The sequence below is a fragment of the Tachysurus vachellii genome, chromosome 10, assembly GCF_030014155.1.
Source record: "Tachysurus vachellii isolate PV-2020 chromosome 10, HZAU_Pvac_v1, whole genome shotgun sequence".
In the NCBI taxonomy this organism is placed as follows: domain Eukaryota; kingdom Metazoa; phylum Chordata; class Actinopteri; order Siluriformes; family Bagridae; genus Tachysurus; species Tachysurus vachellii.
Window position 1 is genome coordinate 21526588 of NC_083469.1, and position 21907 is coordinate 21548494.

Consider the following 21907-nt stretch of genomic DNA (forward strand, 5'->3'; position numbering starts at 1 on the left):
TAATTTATGTAGTGATGGAAGAGAAGGCTTGCCATCTTCACATGAATGAAAATATCAGGACGTCATGTATATAATTTAAGAGCATCTCAAAGCTTGGCTACTGTATATATAAACCAAATTCCAGCACAATTTTATTTGTTTCTATAACAACTGGATTAAGAGGGCTCTAGATGTACTTAGAAAACATGAAACCCCAGACTGTGGTCAGAAACATGCCAAAATTTCATTGGTAATTCACTCACTGTCCACTTTATTGGAAATACCTGCTCATTCATGCAGTTATCTATTCAGGCAATCATTTTTCAGAAGAAAAAGAAATAAAATATGATGCAGATCCAGTTCAAGAGCTTTGGTTAATATTAAATATTAAAATATTTATATATTTTTATAATATAAAGTGTAATCTCTATGACTCTATGATCGTGACATTGTTGTTGGTGCTAGATGGGCTGGTTTGGGCATTTTATAAACTTCTGAGAAGTGGACGGTTGAAAGACAAAAATAATCTATTCGTTTAACCTGTGAAGCATGAATTTTGGCAGGTAGTAACTGGTCAAATGATTTTCCAGTGATTATTTTAATAAATATTTATTTATTATTTATTATTTATGTTTTTCTATTAGGTATGTTGCAAGTTTTTATACACTACTATGCAAAAATGTCCTGACATTTACTGAGGATTTAAAAACAAATCCAAATACTACATTGTTTAAAACTAAACACACATGACAGCGTGTTCTAACCCAAAGATGAAAATAAGCATAGGGTGTGTAGGTCTATAGCATTAGCACATAATCAGGCATTATTGCTCATTTTCTACGGTCGCATCATATATAGTAGCTCTGTGCATTTACATTTACAGCATTTGGAAGACGCCCTTATCCAGAGCGACGTACAAAAGTGCTTTTAAATCTCAATCACTGAATACATTAACTCTGGTTCACTAGGTTACAGACTTAATATACCATGAGCCTAAATAACACTATAATTTTTTTATTCATTTATTCTATTAGATTTTTTTTAAATACACACATACAACAAACAAGAATTTCACGAAGAAATATGTCTTCATCCGTCGATTGAAGATAGCCTTGCCTTTTCGACACCAGTCAAAATCTTCTGCATCTGTCAATGATTGTGAAGAAGAAAAAACATCATATTTAAGGAAGGCTTTAAGTCCTGATTAGTTACTGAAGTTTTGTCTGACAGTTACAGTACAGGGTCATTGGGACACTGTCCTCATTCCTGGAACTGACTGCTAGGGTCCCTGCAATAGGTTTACATATTATGGCTGCAATTTTCTGCTTCCTTCCTAGAAAATAACCTTTCTAGCTTTTGCTTTCACTTTTATTGTTACTCTATCATTAAACAGACAACAAAAAAAAAACAAATGAAAAAGAAAGTTGCTTCACAGATCCAAAACACAACACATCTGTTTTGACCAGAAATGGAAAATCCTTACACTGCCCAAGGTCTGGGTAACATTTTTTACTTTCGCTACTACAGCAGAAGCATACATCAAATTGTGTGATGTGCTATACGTTGCCAGGCTTGGCCGACTCCTGTGTAACCAGGCAGCAAACAGAAGCCTTTTGGGAGCAGCTCTTAAGAGAGGCCGGTTTTGGAGCAGCTGTAATCCCATAAAGTTAAGCCATGCTTTTGAGTATCATGTTCTTCTCTTATTCGACTTTGTTTTTTTGTTTTTTTTTTTGTTTTTTTTAAAACATCTTCATAAAATGTTTTATTATTATTATTATTGTTTTTTTTATTGCCAATAAGTTGTCATATTAAGTTTTAAAGGCAATTAAATCCCTAAACAAGAACAGTCCCATGCTGATTAAAGTTCATATTCTGCTAATGTAGCAATATACAAGCTGTATAACTATGCCATGTCACTCACATTAACCGTGTACATTTATAGGATATGTGATATTTTCCTAGTTGTAAAAATCCAAAATCATTGATACTTACTACAGAATTTGAGTCCCAAACGTCAAAAATTAAGGCACAAACCAGAACAATCTAATAATTTAAAGAAGAAAAATTGAGTTTCTGTAACAAATAAACGGGGAATTTACTTTAAAAAAATGCTTCTAAGAAATATGAAGACCAATCTGTGGAGGTTAACCACAATGACATACAAAAAAAAAAACCTTCAACAGCTATATTTAGGTTAGGTATTTTTGATAATGCCTCCTTACAATATGCAAACTATGTATGTATATTTTGATTTGGAAAGTTAAAATGCATTACTCATAGAAGTACGTATAGGATCTGGTGTTAATTAGGACCTTCCCACCTTCTCAACATTTCCACTTAGTGGTAAAACATGTCTAGACCATACTGACCCATAAACTAAAGATAAGTGTATGATGACATGGTACATGGTTAAAAAAGCAGCTATATGTGCATTTTGTCATACACTCAGTGAGATACCTTCAGGATTAGATTCATGACATGTTTACAATGCAAGTGTCTGTTGTGACTCAGTGTGTGTGTTTCCCCTAGTTTGATTGAAGCATAGCCTCTTTGAACTCACATCTGGGTGTTGTCTTTTTGTGAGGAGCTCCAGCTGCTGTTAGATTTCACACAGACACTCCTCCTGCTCTTTCGACTCTTTCATATCCCGAAGGACCCCTTCGCCAAGTTCTCCAGCATTTTCGACCTGATATTCGGCAGACAAAAATCCTTTGTTAACACTCACGGACAGTTTATATTATCTTCTATCTAAATGTTTGTTAAAAAAATATTAGAAATTGCTTAACTGTCAGTCTGTAATGGATTTCACAATATTCAAAAATGTAAGAATTCATATTACCACAGAATCCAAACATAGCATATTCACAGCAGGAATTTTCCAAAGTGATTTCTACAATCATACAAACGTCATAATCAAAAGACCTTCCCCGCTTTGGTTCACATGGTATCAGACATAGATCTGGTATCAAATGTTCAGTATGTGCAGCAGTAACACAGCAGTTAAGGTTCTGTTTTAGTAAATGTAAGAGTTTAAGTTCAAACCAAATGTCTGACAAGAGAATCAAGTGACTTTACCCTTAACTGGTCAGGTTTTTTTTTCTGTCACTTTGTTTAAAAATGCATAAATATAATGTAAATTTAGATTGTGTACAAATTAACACAGATACAGTATATTTGTATATGTATTGTACGATGTGTCCAACTATGAATTGGAGTGGCAAGGTCAATTCTTTTGATTATGCTGTGCGCTAAAGACATTTGGTATTAAATGATGTATATGAGATGATATTTCTTGAAGAATTTTTATTTCTTCACCAACTCAGAGAATGGTTCTTATTGTTTCGTTTGCTGGAACATGTGACTGGCGAATGTTTCTTGTTACACATGTGTGCTGTGTGAGTGTGCCTGTATTAAACAATTAATAGCTCTGAATGAGGTAGTGTTATGGCTTGGGCTTGCACTACTTATTCTGGAACAGTCTCACTAATATATGTTGAGCACAGTCTCATGATGGCTTGCTCAATGGGGATAAAAAAACAATCACATTTAAATATAAGTCTAATACTAATCTTGACTTTTTGTTTTATATTAACCTTTGTATAATATTAAACTTTTGGATTATGTTTCTTATGTTCTGTAAAGCTGCTTTGGGACAATGTCCATTGTTAAAAACACTATACAAATTGAATAAATTGAACTGAATTGAATTTAATCCAATTTAATGAAAAATACATCTGCCAACACAATAAAGGGCTTCATCAGGGAAAATAAATGGAAGGTTTTTGACTGGTCAAAGTCAATCACTAAACCTAAACCTAATGCATTTCTGCAGTACATCCCTGGAACAGCATCACAAAAGAATTCACTGTATCACTTTGCTGAAGTAAATGGGCTACTAACTTTATCGCAAGCATATGGTATGCAAACAAATATTGAATAAGGTATTATTTATTTAAATTTACTTTAAGATTATTGTTTCCAATATTTTAGCACACATAAAAATTGTGGTCCAAGTTGTTTAGATGTTAATTCCAGAAAAATTAAAGGTGAAATTCTGAATCTATTGTCTAATAGTCATCTTTTGATCTCAAACCCAAACATTTTCAATGTATAGCAATATTCACAAAGGGCACTGAACATCATTCCAACACATTTCCTAATTTAAGATCAACTAAAACAAAAACAAACAATTATGATTATTTAAAAATCGTTTGTGCAGGCTGCTCTCTTTCGCTTAATTAGAAGTGCTGATTTAAAAAGAAAAAAGAATATATCCAAAATGAATAAGTATACAATGAAATCAGTCTGTTTATTTAGCTTGCTGTAATGTAGTGCTTCTTATCCAACACCCACATTTAAAGAGGCCTTGTGGCATTTCATTGTCTCATAAAGCAAGGCTTGAGTGTCTAAATTTAAACCCTAACCTAAAATTTACAGGGATCCTACACAGAGGCACTGTAAAGTGCAGTATATACTTCTGATTATATACTCTTTAAGATTTTCCCATGCACACACAGAGGCCATATGACATCAAGGCTGCATTTACAGTACTGAATTGAAAATAAGTAAATTTACATTTAGCTGAACGTACAAAACTCATTCTAATTCTCAATAAATTGTTTCATGCAGCAGTGGTTTAGCATTTTATAATCCTTCTGAATTGACATTTTTTCCTCTATATTCAGTGCAAAAATTATATTTATATAATTATATACAATTATATAATATATATATATATATATAATATATTATAGCACGTACAATTGTCTGGTCAAAATTGACTATTAATTTTAATTCCGTTGCTATTAAAATAACCCAAATCCAAGAACTAATTTTTAGCTATTTCTACTAATTTTAAGCTTGAAATAATCTAGCTCTATTGGCAAATAATTTAGTTATTTTTTTTGGGCATAAATTTCAGAAACCTAAGAGATTAACATTGTTTGGAGCCTGGAATTAGGAAAATATGTCTAGCAATAGGTTTAATAATCTTCTATTTGTATTTGTAATATTATAACAAGAAATACTAGATGAGGCTGATGTTGTTACAGCTGCATTTCACTGAAAAGGTCCGAGTGAAATGTGTCAAGCGCCACCCTTTGTGCTCCGGTTATGTGTTTATTAGGAAGACACTGATAACCATCTTTTTATCGTTAAGATTTAGAAAATGCATATATCAAATGTCACATGTTAACACCAGGCAGAACACAGGATTAGTGTTCAGAAGGTTGTGGGCTTAAATCTTAGGACCAGCAGAGAGCAAATTTTGGAACAGTGATCAAGCCATAACTGCTGAACTCCTAGGTTTATGTTGTATTCTGTCTCATTTGTATTTCAGTTTGGCTGAGAGCATTGACAAGGTTAAAGAAATGTCAGATTTAGATTTGAAATTCTCCATGACCCAAATGCAGGTCCCAGATTCCAAAATGTGCTGTATAATATACTGCAATCAACCATATAACCGCAGTGTTTTACTTAGTTTTACTACTCACACATGCACTGTAACAGACAGATGGATTCAAATAAGAGCACTTCAAAGTAACTTCCTGTTGCTTTTCCTCAGTGCAACACAGTGTGGATTCTAGACAGTGTCTGTTTGATAGTGCATCATGTGTGAAAGAGATAACATGTTGTTAACATCTCTTTCAAGCTGGGTCTCAGCTGCTATGTGTTACATCAAGTGTCATGATCCAAGACTCTAATGTTAGCAATACCAAAGCAAACAGATTCAGTCTACTACATGTACAGTAAAAGAAAATAAATAAATAAATAAATAAATAAATAAATAAATAAATAAATAAATAAATAAACAAACATTTATCCATCCCAGCCATGTAAGGTCTAAAAGACGACAAGGCATTTTGGTATATATTATAAATAAAATAAATCAACGGCAGCACAGTTATTTATTAAAGCATGACATAGTACTTTTGATATTATGCCATATATTTGTACAAATTTCATATTATATAGCTATATGTTGTTAATACATACGTTTCAGTTGTACATTTTACATTGAAAAAAAATGAAAATAAATATTTAAAAAAGCCTTTATGGAATTATATTTCTTAGTGAAAACAAAATGTGAAAAAAAGTTTTTTCCAAAGAAGTGTTAGCATTTTGAAAGTAATGTTCTAGCAAATGTCTAGATAATAAGCAATAGCAATTAAGATATTAGGATATCAAATGCTATGTACATAGATTTAAAATACATTGGGAGCTTGCTGATGTTTTAACTTAACCATTAGCAAGCTCTCCATGTATCCTAGGGATACTTGTGATGTCTATAGAGGTAAAATCCTAAATAAATCCTCATCATTTACTTCAGTGAAAAAAAATGTGGAAAAACTGTTATTGCAGAGCTAACCTGAAACATTTCCATTGGTACATCATTGAACTTTATGGCACAGAAATACAGAGTAGCATTGGAGCTTTTGTATTGCTGTGCTGTGTGCCCCCACAATCAGACTATGTAACCTGAGCCCTGGAAGTTTGGCACAGCTCTAACAAAAACAGAGGCAGCGTGAGTCACAAAGTCTGCCCCTCCACTTCTGGGCTTTCACTTACTGCCACGTGGAAGGAGGATCTCAGCCAAAGCTCCTCCACACAATCCCTTCCACTGGCTATATTCAAGCTGTAGGGTCCAGTGCACAGAACACACTATACCTTTGTATAGCTACCAGTGACAAAGACAGAGCGTTGACATGCTATGCAAAAATCCAACACTAACTTCAAAAACGAGAAACACTAAAGAGCTGCAGCCTTGAAAAAAACTTGAGGTATGAACTGTCAATTGTAGACTACAACAATTTCTACATGGAGCGAATGAGAACAAAGATTCTTTCATTTTATATCGATTTATACTTTATACGAACTTATACTGTATATTTAAAAAATCTTCTAGGTGCATTAGCAACTCTTGATTGCCCATCAGTGCAAATGAGTGTGTGATTATGTGTGTGTGTGCATGGTGCCATGTGAGGTACCGATGTCCATACAAAGTGTATTCTCAAATTACACCCAGTAGTTTAGACCCACTGTGACCCTGACCCTGTGCTCTGATGTGCTTTTCCTTCACAGATCTCATACACAGATGGCACTGTGATAGTTCAACATTTCTAGAGTATTAGAATATCAGCTTGGATATTATAACTGTTTTTGGAGAGCACTGATAGTCTGGATAAACATATGTTTTTAACTGACCAAAACCTGAGGGATTTTAAAAAAATAATAAATAAATACATGAAGCCCATGGAAAAGCACAAAAGCACAAATAAACCCATTCAACTGCACATTCTTCTATCCAAAAATAAATGTAAGATTTATGGCCTATGTTTCAACAACTTACTGCCTAAGCAAAATTCAGTATACGATTTATAATGTTTTATGAAAGAAGAAAGATGACGTGATAGGGATAACAAAATTTATACTTCTACATTTCTTGAACCTTTCAGTATTCTCATTAACCCGCAATTGAAAACTAATTAGGCTTGCTAACTATAATTGCCTAACTATATTAAGCAAACATAGTTATTTAATTAAAATATAGTTGACTAGTTACGCATGGGGATGCAGAAGATAGCATCGATCACGCACAGCTCCAGGGTCCCAGTTCAATTCTGATCTCGACTTACTCTCTGTTCAGAGTATTGCATCCCGTATGTTCTCTTGGGTTTTAACCTGGTTTCCCAAATGAAATTAGAATCTGTTTTGCACAATACAAACATTTTCTCAACTGTAACTAAATTGAAAGATTTGAAGAAAAAAAAAAAACTTATGTGTACTTTAGAACCAGAAATATAGGCTCTGGGAGATATACATTATACTTGAAAGAACATCTCATGTAATTATTAACCATTTCAGAACATGCATGTATTTATCTTAGAATATTCTACCTTAAGAACATTTAAGATTGGAATCCTTGTTGTATCTCATTATGGTCCACTAGGACCTCTGCCTTGATTTATTTGGGCAGACATTATACCAATACCAATGAAGACATTTGCTGATAGAAATGAAATGTGGGGAAATAGTTGTTATTGTTGTTGTTGTTCTGGTGGTAATGGTGCTTGTTGCTATTAATGCAAAACACAAGGCATGCTGTTACTGGTTGGCACGGAACTGTCACACAGCTTTTCACAATGAAAAAAAGAGATAAGCCAGTTCTTTTCACAACCAAAACAAGTCAATCTGTAAGACTTTACCCATGTGGTGACCATATGCTGATGGTCAGAAGAGTGTTTTCTGAGTCATTGTCCTTGGCATGCTATGGCTGAACCAAAATGCTACAACAGCAGTAACAGAACTCCATGGTATGCATAGGTTTCTTGGTGCTTTGGCAAAAGTTGCAGGAACCACAATCATCCACTTCCATAAATGTAAAAGTAAATGTAAGATTTTGTATGATTATACTTTAAATTAATTTGAAGACCTGATGTTGATTTTATATCATATTCTGCAGACATACTGTATAAGGTAATGCTCTCAACACATGTTGTCTCTCTCGAAATTCAACAAGATAAACAAAGGATACACAAAGGATAATCATTCAAACAAAAATATATATTGTGCAAAAGTAGTTTTATTGGATTTCTCTTTTCAGAATGTGCTAACTGCATTTCAAGTTTCCTTTTTAACTGAATGACTACTTTGGAAAATTGACTTCAAGCCCAGACACACTCTTTTGTCCTAGGCCTACGAAACTCTAGCTGTGTTCCTTTACAAGAGAATGGAAACATGGCTTCAGTCTCACACGTCTGACTGACAACATATGGTAGGGTAAAAATCTGACAGAAAACCTGAGAAGACGTTAGTTAGCAAGCTTTTTAAATGTTTCCATTTCTGAAAGGTCAAAAACAAATCTAACTATCCTTTCCAATAGCAATTCTGTCAGATTTGCTGGAAGTAAAGTGCAATGATGGAACAGCTCAGAAATGTACTTCTGGCCAGTGAGAGAGACAGCATGGGTTCACTAGGTTACCCAAATGGTTTTAATCGTCTATGGAGAGGCTACATTTGTGAAAGCCCTTGTCTAAAAGTAATATTTCAGCTACCCTAACTGCCTTGTGGCAAAAAATCTATTACTCTAAGTATTCGGTTTTAATAAAAAGTCTTATTTCAATCAACATATTGTAAACTATGATTAGTACAGGATGAAATTTAGGAGTACATTTTTACTTTCCTAAATAATTTTTAGTCTTAGCAGGTTAAGGCCCAAGGTGAGCAATAATAACGGGTGGCATTTCAATATGTTCTTGTATACATGTACATGATCCATTACAGAATACCATCATTAATAGCCTCCGGTCTCTTCCTTCTTCTAGTATTTGGACACCTGACCATCACATCCAAATATGCCCATTCCAAATACATTTTGAGGAAAGCTTTCCAATAGATTTTGGAGTTTGGCTGTGGGAATTTGTTCTCATTCAGACATGAGAGCATCGGTACTGTCAGGCACTGAAGTCAAATGTTAAGGTCTGGGGAACAGTCAGTGTTATTAATCATCCCAAAGATTTTTAGTGGTCACAAGGTCAGAACTTGTGCCACTTTTCTTCTACAGTAACCTTGGCAAACTGTGCCTTTATGGACCTTGATTTGTACAAAGTTACACCGCCATGATAAGACAGGATCGGGCCCTTTAGTTTCAGTACTTTTGGCCATATAGTGAAAATGTGTATATAAACAGCATGTGAATATAATCAGAGTGAACCTTTCAAAGCTAGTGACAACTTTATATTAGCTTTGTGTCATTATCTTTATGTTATGTTAACTTCTCATTACATTTGTGCTTTTGTTACTGATGTTTATTGATTACAAATGCATTATTGAGCCAATACAAAAAAATTGATTTACAAACAAAAAAAATTAAGCTTGTATGTCATGTTTGTATGTCGGCAAAGAAAGCTACATATTACATAACTGACTACATTTCAGACTAAAGAAAAAAAATTATAATACTGGGATACTAGGATTTATGCATACGAAAAAGGCTGAGCCTTATATGCATACAAAAAATGTTAGACCCTTTTGGGTATGATGGGTACTAATATTGATGGTCTCCAGTAACTTGCATGGCTGGAGTTGTTATCTCTCTGTAAATTCCTATAGGCATGCTTATTACAAAAGAACGCATGAGATCTGCCCCTCGGCGTCTGTCAGGAAAGTCTAATGGGCAGCAGCTCTTGGAGTTACTGAGCATGGCTTGAGGCACTTGTAGCTGAACTTCACGTTAAGAAAGGTCTGGTAATTCTGGCAATGAAGCGGAACTAGCTTTTACCAGCTGGCATCTGAGGACCTGCACCACAGAGGTATTTAGAGCTTTAAATTGTCTTGCTGAATGGTGTAGATTCTGGCAGTAGCTTACCTTGTATTACATCAATTTTGTACTAATTTCCCCTGCTTTGGTGCTATGGCTCCCACGTAAGATTTTTGTGCCCAGTGAATGAGATTCAGCCAAAAAAAATACATCAGGGTCTCCACATGTGAAGCAGTACTATTGCATTGCTGCTATAAGATCTTGCATTAGGCTCATGGCCACTGCCAGTACCCCTAAGGGCACTTATTTTCTCCTCTCAATGGGGCTGGGCAAAATAACCTCTGTCAACTGCAGTTTTTCTCTGATGACACCACAAAGGAGCTTGCCTTTCTTTTTCTAGCAGGCCCTGTAGTCACATCAGTTGACAACTTTACTCCACACTATAGCCTAAAGAAAAGTTTCTAATCAGGCTGCAGACCTTCTTCGTGCACTGTGAAGATGCACTTCCAGTTTCAAGTTTGACGTTATGCTGCAGTTACAGCAAGAATATACAAAAATATATAGCTCAGTATTACACTTAGTGTCATTTAAAGTAAAGCCAGTGCACCCTCACTGACAATGCAGAGATTTCCATAACAATTTCATGCAATCTTTAATTCTAATTCTGAGTGCTTTCTACATTTCTTGAATCTCCATTTTTTTTTTGTTCCTCAACAAGACAAGAATGGGAACAAGGAGGGGCATGATATTTTTTACAGGCTAGCCAAGTGAGGTAATCGTCACTGTCATAGTTTGTCATATTTACTACTGGGCTATAGGAAAGTCCATGAGAAAACTCCATCAGTTTGGGAGGACACCACCCTTGTAAACCACTTCTAAGTATAAAGTTACTGTAAAAGTTAAAGCCCTTAAATGTCACGCTGTATTTTAAACAATACTTGTGAATGTTCTGTCTGAGCGATTGCAAAACTACTAATGTATGTGTGTATATACATATATACAAATGTACAGCCAACTAATGTTGTATGTTTTAGTTAATTAAGTGTTATGTTATTGGGTTGTGTTAATGTCCTGTAGATTTTAAGGTATGTTGTGTTGGGTTGTGTTAATGTCCTGTAGATTTTAAGGTACGTCATTGGATGTTGATCTGGTTAGAAGGTTAACTAGCTACATAGCACAACTTTGATGAACTCTGTATGAGTTGCCAACCACTTTCCCTTTAAAAAACCATATGTGCTTATGAAATAGCTTTTATGACAGCAAAAATATTATTATATTTACTTTATATCTTCTTTGCAGAAATAACACTCATCGAGTGTCTCCTCTGAAGACTAACTGCTTTCCAAACATTCTGTGTAGACCAAAGAAAGTCAGAATGCCTTTGTGACTATTAAGCCACTGTTATGTAACTCCCAGGTTATAGCAATGTTATGTAAGTCCCTCCATTTTAAATCTGGATTTGATCATCCCAGATGAATCTTTTGACTGAATCCAAATGCCCTTATGAGAAAAGAGATTTTTTTTTTTTTTTTTAATTAATGGTACACTTCATTGCCTGAAAGGTATTAGATGGGATGTGTTCACTACTAAAGGATTCCATTTTTTTTTTAATTGTATGGATTACAGGATTATAGCACATTTTAAAAAGGACAGATTTTTACAGTATTAATGCACACAGAATTATGTAAGAGCAAGTAAAGGAAAGCACAGAAAAAATGATGCACTCAGAAGTATTGTATGTATATTTTTAACCATGATGTAAAAATGAAAATGCAACATACAGTATATTGGATGGAAAAAGTGAAGGATGGAAATTCAGAAGAGAATTGTTCTTTTTGTGTACATCCATTCGCCACATTGGACGTTTTATGTGGCGAACAGATGTGGGGATCTTTCTGAGATTCATTTATTAGTAGTTAGTAGTTATAGGGATTACATGTCTATTTCTATAACTATTAATATGGGTAATGATGGTTAAAGGGAAAATATAGTATATTAGATATTTTAAAATAATTTTATTTTATTAATCTTAAATCTAAATAGATTAAGTAGTGAACATCTAACAATAATGTAGTTAGAGGAGCATCTGAAAACACATTCTTGAATAAATCCTAAAAGCTGTAGATACAGTAAGTGTATTTAGGAACATAGCACAAACCTGAGAAAGGCTGGGGTATCCATAGGGGCTTCGCACACACATAAATTCCTCAACACTTAGAAAAAGCTGCAGTTTGGCATCAATGCGAAGGAGTTGCTCAAGTTCAGCTGCTTGGGGTCTATAACCCTGCTCCTGTGTTGTGGACACAGCACACAGAGAAATATCTGCTTATATTCAGAACAGCAAGTCAGAAAATGTGTTATATACTGTATTAAACAAGAGTTTTTGGTTTAAAGGTTGTCAATGTTACAACAAACATTTAAGCAGACAGTGTAGGTTTAGCCCTAGATCTTGGTTTATCGTTAGATTCGTACTAGTCGTACTACCATATATGTGACATATCTAAAACCTATAATCTGCTTATTATCATCTGAGAACTAAAAAATGAAATATACTAATTCATGAGGTTGAGAATCTATGTTTTATAACCTTAGAAACTGGATGTGTGCTACAGTATGTGGCTTTTTAAGGACGTTTCAGAGAGTTTCGATGCAGCAGGCAACATTTTTATTATGAAAATAAATCAGAAACCATTAGTCCAGTTTAATACAAGTTATGCTGGCTGTCTTTAAGTTAAACACTGCTCTGAACAGTTGATCCCTAGAGTGTCTTACTGAACCCTTGAAACAGTATTGTCAGCCCTGAGCAGTTCACTCAGCTGAGGATTTTTCTCCCAATTATTAGTTAGTGGGAGATGATTTTTTTTTTTTTATGCTCATTAGCAATGTGAAAAGAGTCCAGACTGCAAGTTGCATTTTAACAATTCAGGGAACCCATTCTGCAGAAACAAGATCATAAACGTAGAATAAAAGAAGAGAAGGCATCTGCATTTGATCATGATGTCATATCAGAACCTGCCAAAGCTTTTCTACGTCTGGTCACTCATGTGTCCCATCACTTGGATGAGCCAAGAGATATAAAATGTGTCGACACTTTGCACAACAGCAAGTTCCCACAATAACAGGAAGTCTTTCAGTCCGAACCTTTAGAATGCCTCTGAGCATCTGCTCTCTTCTGTTTGGTTGCCATGCATAAATTGGTTGATGAACCCATTATAAAAAGGAAAAGCACACCATAATTGCAGCTGCCATATCCTCATGAGGAATGACGGAATATGCAGTATGAAAAGGAAACTGTGAAAAAGTGCAGCTTAGCCCTATGTGAATAGTGCAAAATATGTAAGAGCATCTAGATATATATCATTAGATAATATAACTGATGTTCACCACCCAAATGATGTCTTGCCTGAAACAGACTGAATAAAATATCCCTGCCTAGTGTGTGTGTGTATGTGTGTGTGTGTGTACCTCTGGTTTGGCAGTTGGATCAAAATGATCTATGTCCTTGAGTAGTTCATCTAATCGTTTTTGCTCTTCCTCTGTTAATGTCACCGAGCTTCCTGCACTACTGCTTAGCTGCATCAAAACACACGCATCACCTTCAGAATGGAAAAATCTGTGTGTGTGTGTGTGAGTGTGTGTGTGTGTGTGTGTGTGTACCCCTGGTTTGGCAGTTGGAACAAAATGATCTATGTCCTTGAGGAGTTCACCTAATCGTTTTTGCTCTTCCTTTGTTAATGTCACCAAGCTTCCTGCACTACTGCCTAGCTGCATCAGAACATACACATCGCCTTCAGAAGGGAAAAATGTGTGTGTGTGTGTGTGTGTGTTCATGTGAATACCTCTGATTTGGCAGTTGGATCATCATAAGCCCCTTCTATATCTATGTACATGAGGAGTTCATCTAACCGCTTTTGTTCTTCCTCTGTTAATGTCACCGAGCTTCCTGCACTACTGACTAGCTTCATCAAAACATACACATCACCTTCAGAATGGAAAAATCTAGAAGACATGCTGAGAAAAAGCTTAGAGCCCATGGTGAGACAAACGCAAGTGGCATAATTATACTCCAAAACATTTAACATGTGACTCAGAATTTTAACCAGTACTCCAATCTCATACTTTTGATAATTATGGTCTGGCGCGATCTTCGGAATAGAAATTCACCATAAAGGCTGATTACGTCCTGTCCAGGTCAAAAATGGCCCATGTGGAATAATACTTACAATATGTTTTCAACATGAACCTTTGGCTCAATTCTACTAAAACAATGTCAAGATTGCTTAAAGTAATCAGTGTTAGTAAATCTCAAGCAAGTTTTTGCTTCGCTGTCATGTTTTCAGCTCTTCACTGCATCTACACAAGTGCACACTGACATCAGAATCATCCCCAAGCATGTGAAGCAGTTCTCTCTTAATTCACAAATACAGTATATTGTGATAAACTGGGTATATTTGATTTGTCAAATGTTTGTTAATTAAATTGCTACGGTCGGTGAAAGGCTATTACTACCATGATGTTTTATACAAATGAAACAAACGGTTTCGTGCTTTTCATAGATTGCTAGTTATGAATCTCTTGTCATACACAGTCATACATTTTGTTCCTGAATAAATGACATACCTCAATGTTTTTCTTGATGAAATCTTGTCCGTTCTTGTTCTTGTCTGTCACACGCTGCCTGCTTTCTGTCGAGATGACTTCTTTTATTTCAGCACCCACTTCAACAGAGTTTGAAGACTTGCCATGTACTCTGACCTCTGACCCAGAAACTAGTAATCATGCATAGCCCATAAAACAGTTTTAAATGAAGTCAATCTTGATCATTTTAAAGTATTACTCAATGTTTGCTAATATTAAACTGACTGAAAGTTAAAACACAACAAACAATGGCTTGCAATTTTAAAAATATCTAGTTATAAAAATGTCTGTATGCTAAACTAATCTCTTTCTGAGCAATTGTGATGCATACGATGATGAACATTATTGCTATTATGTTTAGCACCATGCCATGAGTTAAACAAAACATGACATATATTTTAATATATTTTTGTACTTGTGACATCCCTTTAAATTCATAAAGGGATTATTTGATCTCTTTACATGTTGACTTTAGCTGTAGAATACATTAAAATAATAAACCTATGAAAGTAGCACAGTTTACAAAGTTTACACGTGAGAATTTTAATGTCATGAGTCCCTCTAGTGCAACAAATGAGCAAATACAACTGTACCTCTAGATCAGCAAAACTTATGACAAGTGAATGTAATCAGCAGAGTAACTTTGTTTAAGTGATCATTAAGATGGAGAGATCAAATATTTCTTGCCTGTATTTTCAGGTCTGCAGATTAGGTCAGTCCCTTGATCTGGGACTTGGGTTCCAAACACAGGTTCATAGTCCATCTCTTCACTCTGGTCCTTAGCTATCAAATTCATTTGTTTCACAGTTGTTATTCTCATATAAATGTATAAATTCATTTACTTCATTTTTTAAAAAAAAAAAAATGACTAAACTGAGGAAAATTTTTACATGATTATGAAATTATGGTTTTGTTTCCCTATACACCAGACTGCTAGAGTGATTTACTTTAGAACTATGAGACTGTTTCCTTGTGGAGTACCAGTTTTAAAGCCATCACCTCGTGACTGCCCCTTAGTGGTGCAACAGAAAAGCTTGCACCCTATTGTCCAGAAATCATGAGTTTGAATCCCAGTGGCAAAGAGAGAGTCCAAATTTGGGTATGCTCTCTAGGGGGTGTCAAACACTCTCCCATGTCGATCAATGTGACACCAGCCAATCATGGGCATCTGTGAGCTCCAGCAAAAAGTGTTTGCTACTGAGTGTTGATTATGATGTCCTTTAATGCAGCATGGCTTTGATGCTGGCTCAGGAGAGGGAAGTGATTTTCTCTAGCCTTAGCTGTTGTATGACTGGTGAGTGGGAACCAACCAAGAATTCCATTGGAAAACCTCATGACAGTGACCTAAAATAGCTTTTGTCTTGGTGATCAAGTGCAAGTGCTGTTAACAATAATGCAAGAGTGTGATGAAATGCACAGCATAGAGTTGTTGCTGGACAGTGGTGACTCATGCAGTTAAGGCTCTGGGTTTCTGATCAGAGGACTGGGACCAAACTGCCACTGTTGGGTCCTTGAGAAAGGCCCTTAAACCTCGCTTATCCAGGGGTGTTGTATCATGGCTGACCCTGTGCGCTGCACCCCACATCCAAAGTTGGGATACGAGAGGAAAGAGAAAATTTCACTGTGCTGTAATGTATATGTGACAAATAAAGACTCTCTTCTATTCTAGCATAATACATATTAGTCAGTAGCTGCTTCTGGTTCTAAATCTTGATGGAGTATGCAACAAGAAATGTGCTTCAGGCAAGCTGAATAAGACTGGGTCATTATAATAATTATCCTTGGGACTAAAACAATCAAGAAGGCAGGTGTCCCTAGCTCAAGACCCAGACACATGTCCAGGAGGCACTACATTATCAACTCCATCTGCCCTGAAACATGAACTAAACACTTGAACTATTACCTTTAGGTGCCCTTGGTCTTACATTATTCTTGCATAAATGAGTTTTAAATATTTCACATAACAGGGGGGACTGTTACAACTGTTATGTCAAATGCTATGCATACCATATCTTATGTGAGTTGTGAGCAAACATAAATGATTTCAAACCACAGAACTTAAAGATTCATATTTCTCATGTACTCTTTGAGATTTTGTGATGGAAGATGGTTTCACTCAGTAAGCTATAAAAAATGAAATAAAACACAGTAAATGATATAGAGTTTTTGCTATACACATTTTGAGTCTACTATAAAAGTGTTCATGTCATCTTACTGTAATCTGTGCACTGGTGAGACGTTCACAGTTTGTTACTGAATGCAAAAATGTATTAAATGGTAGCTAACGTTCATGCCAATTATATGTTGGCTGGTTGGTTGGTTGGTTGGTTGATTAATTGATTGATTGAAGGGGGAAGTTGTGGCCTAATGGTTAGAGAGTCTGACTCCTAACCCTAAGGTTGTTCGTTCAAGTCTCGGGCCGGCCACGACTGAGGTGCCCTTGAAGGCACCGAACCCCCCCAACTATTCCCCCACAGCATAAAACAGCTGCCCACTGCTCCGGGGGTGTGTTCACAGTGTGTGTGTTCATGGTGTGTGTGTGTTCACTGCTATATGTGTGCACTTTGGATGGGTTAAACACAGAGAACAAATTCTGAATATAGGTCACCATACTTAGCCGTATGTCACGTCACTTTCACTTTCACTTGATCAATGGCCCTGGCTGTCTTATGTCAGGTTAATCCACTGGGTAAAGTAATCACTTCACAAGCTTATTTGAATACAGTGAGAGACATGTTCTTCCAATAAATTTAAAAACTACAGCAACCTCCTGGTTGACATGCAATATACAACATGTCTCTTGGTTGTATGCTTGCAAAGCAAGTTCATGGAGCTCACAGATTAAATCTATTTTACTAGATTTTACTGACTGAATGTCTGAACTGCGTGATGCTTATCCTCAACAGAGAACAACATTGAAGTTGTGAGCAATTTGCATCCTCAATATTGCATGCTGTCAATTATTGCTGGGGATGATCTAGACATATTATACACTAGAATAACAATGTATGTATGCAAAATAACAAAATATGCTGTCTCAACTAGTTCCAAAGGAAATCACTTTGGAAGTGTAAAGAAGTAGAATGAAAATTATTTGTGTAACAGACCAGGGTGACAATGATCTCTCAGGGTGACAAGAAACGCCAGGGGACAAATGTGATGATTACTTTTTATAGGCTAACCAAGACAAGGTCCTGGTCACAAAGAGAGGGCTTTGCCATTGAACTCATGGTACCAGCATTACATCCTCCAAATAGAGTCAAACCACAGTTACATAGGTAAACTTTTGATTTGACAGCTGTTAAAATTATGGCTTTTAGTACATTTTAGTATACTTTTAGTATAGACAAACTCTCCACAAATCCTACTGATTATCCATGGAAATTCATTTAAAACTGTGTAATTTATAAATTAGTTTCTAAAGTGTCTAATATGTTTTGTAGAGTGCTCTTGTGACTCTTGCAAGACTTACATGTGTTGTAGGTAAGTGTTTCGAACAAACTGGTATTTTCTGCATCACTGCACACTGAACAACTTTCGTGATTGTGATCCTGGATGTATATACACAGGAATAGGTAAGCACACGTGTGAGGTTATGTTGCATGTGTGAGGAAGATATACAAAACACATTTCTACACGTGTGCATCTGCATTCAATCTTACCTTTATATTCTTCCAAAGTCTCCGATGGAGCTCTCTGCCTTCCTTTCTGACAGCTTCTTCTTCTAAGGTCACGGAAGCCAGTATTCTGTCCAGACGTTCCATTTCCATGATTGCTTCTTGCAACTCAAGATGTTTATTCTCCTTCTCAGATACATCTGTAAAGCATAAAATCAGGCAGAACGACAGATAGAAAGCAATTGTTGGTTTTCTAGTTCTATTAAAAACCAGTGTGGGAGAAAACCATGTCTGTAAGACAGGAGTTCCCAAACTTTTTGGACAATATCCAAATATCCAAATGGGTATTAGGAATTGTCTGCCAGTCCAAGCCTTGAACACCCTACATTTTGCATTCCAGCTTCATAATGTAGGACTAGAATAACATATGAACATTTGGTCATATGTCAATTATGTATGTGCAATGTACTGAAACCAAGTGAATAAATATCACAGTAACTGGGGAAAATGTGAACTTACATTGGTTGACAAATCCAAATCCTGCCAGCGTACTGTGATATGGCCCATCAGTAAGCAGTGGTGTTTGGTTTATACTTGACACTTATGTTTATGTGTGGATATAGATGCTATCAACACAAGCCTTGGTCATACACTCACCCTGCATATCTTATGTACAGCTGGAGAATTAAAAGCAATATCCACTGCAGCTGAAACATTAGAGCTAAAACATCCCTGAATTTGTGGTTTCCAGGTCAAATAAAAATTTTTTTAGTGTTTTCATGCACATTAATAAACTCTTACAAACACAGTAATGAGCTCTGTTTCTTTTATAACTTTCTACTGTTGTCTTCATTATTGTCATGAACTGACCTTCATTCGCCAATGTGATGGTGTATGTATTCACTAATCTTGTAAAAGACATTTCAGAAGACGGTTACTCATCACAGACCTTTTAGTAAATTTGAAGGATATGTCGATATCATTCATTCATTCATTCATCTTCTACCGCTTATACGAACTACCTCGGGTCACGGGGAGCCTGTGCCTATCTCAGGCGTCATTGGGCATCAAGGCAGGATACACCCTGGACGGAGTGCCAACCCATCGCAGGGCACACACACTCTTATTCACTCACGCAATCACACACTAGGGACAATTTTCCAGAGATGCCAGTCAACCTACCATGCATGTCTTTGGACCGGGGGAGGAAACCGGAGTACCCGGAGGAAACCCCCGAGGCACGGGGAGAACATGCAAACTCCACACACACAAGGTGGAGGCGGGAATCGAACCCCAACCCTGGAGGTGTGAGGCGAACGTGCTAACCACTAAGCCACCGTGCCCCCCATGTCGATATCAATAAACAATAAAAAGATTCTGATTTCAAAAGGAGGAAAATCACCGAATCTCTATGATGCCTAATTGTTACTGCTGTAAGTTCTAGTGTCTATAACTACACTGTAAATAAATATTGCATCTCGGTGTTTACCTACCTTGGTCAGAGACCAGTTTTTCTGATGGGCAGTCCAAGTTATTTTCCTCTATGTTCTGACGAACCTGATATAAAGAAAGGATCACCAACAGCTTATTAAGATTAGATAATTGAATAATTGTGACAATAATGAGACAGAAGAAAGGTATCAAAAAAATGGAGGAAAGTGAAACTCACATTAGGAAATTGAAATTTTAAATGCCGTCATGTCATTGGGAAGAATAATTATTCTGGACTACATCTAAAACTACATACTACTATACTATATAATATATGTAAATAGTATTCACCACTGGCACTGGTAATATTCTTAGACACTATTGTGTCATTAGTACTTATTTTACTAGGCCTAACCCCAAGATATAGTCAGACCACTGTCTCCAACTATAGCAATAATTTTAAATACTGCTTTCAGAAGGAAACATATATCACCTGAGTTTCAGTGAGCTCAGAGCTGAGAACCTCAAGAACCCCAGTCCTGTCCTGAATCATTCTCACCCCCTCTGAGAGAACCACACTGGACACTCGACTCCCAGGCCGAGAGAACTCGCTGGAAGCTGGACGAGATATCTCATCCAGGTTTCCCTTTGTAATATCCATCTATTCTCTTCCTAAATAAAAATGATCAGCACATCTACACACATCTACAAATATGTATCATATTTGCTATAAAATATTACCTGATGATTATAACATTAGACTACTCAGTTCTCACAGTTACAGTTAGTCTAATCCATGATCCAAAATACTTCAGGACAGTTTATCTGGACAGTTATGGGACTGTTTTATAATGTTAGGTACTTTTAGGTACCCAATATAATACTCAGTGTCCAGAGAAAAGAATTCTAAAGGACCATTTAAATATATATATTTCAATAAATATAAAGCAAAAAATACTTTGTTATCATCAGTCATTAGCATCATTTGATAAGATATTGTCTTTCAAAACAGCCTTATGCTATAAATTAATAGAATAATCCCAAAGAGTCTTACTCAATGTCCTCACAGCACGTCCCTTGTTTACGCTTTGTTGCATGTTATCCAAGGGCAACCACGAGGTTGCCAGTTTTTGAGAATCCCTCTTATAGTATCTTATAGTACCATTGAAATGAAACGCTACTTAAACTAGCCTGGCAACCATTAATGTACATTATGCATGATTGGTTAACAGAGAATTCTAGGAAACATGACAAGTCTAATCAGGGACGAAACAACTCTTCATTTATGACAAAAAAAAAGCTGTCCAAATAATAGTAACACTGTTCAGAAAGCTTTGTTTAACAACTGAAATTCTTATCTTCAGGTTCTCTTATGTCTTAAACACAGGCTTTACTCACTTTCACACTTTAATCCTGTCCACTTTCTCTATTAGCACTATGCACCAACCCAAAGATGTAGATATCTATGGCACCAACCCACCAAGACAAATTCCTGTACATGTATGTAGACGACCCTGTAGGCAATAAACCTCTTCTAGAAAACTCTTATTCTAATTCTGAATCTGTAGTAAATGGGTGCTATAGACAAGGTTGTCCAGTAGGGAGTGGTGTTCCGAGTTCAGTATGTTGTCGCCGAGCAAGAGTGGATAAGTAGGTGTTCCGCTCGCTATACATAAATAAAGGTTCATGTTAATTTATCTCCATGTGTCTATGTCTGTATATACATATCTCTGCACCTAAGGATATTACAGAATCTGAACTGCGCATCACAATTATATATATATATATATATATATATATATATATATATATATATATATATATATATATATATATATATATATATGTATATAATTGTGATGGGCAGTTCAGATTCTGTAATATCCTTAGCTGAACATACCATGTTAAACCAGTAGGGGGCAATCTCTTTTAATGAATAAAAGTGCACCTGGGATAGAGGGAGGTGTTTTGTGTGTACGGGGGG

At 35.9% G+C, this 21907-nt stretch overlaps 1 protein-coding gene across 1 annotated transcript; it reads right to left on the minus strand.

Annotated features, from left to right (window-relative positions):
* Positions 1-233: 233 nt before the first annotated feature.
* fsip1 (fibrous sheath interacting protein 1) lies at positions 234-21031 on the minus strand. The gene is made up of 11 exons (XM_060880258.1): positions 20978-21031; positions 20417-20595; positions 19986-20049; positions 18538-18692; positions 18348-18426; positions 15563-15658; positions 14858-15006; positions 13703-13810; positions 12396-12527; positions 2540-2665; positions 234-1125 (listed from the first exon to the last, which is right to left on the minus strand). Exons 2-10 carry the CDS (start codon positions 20582-20584, stop codon positions 2579-2581), a joined length of 1038 nt encoding a protein of 345 aa, XP_060736241.1. The 5' UTR covers positions 20585-20595; positions 20978-21031; the 3' UTR covers positions 234-1125; positions 2540-2578.
* Between the last annotated feature and the right edge of the window lie 876 nt (positions 21032-21907).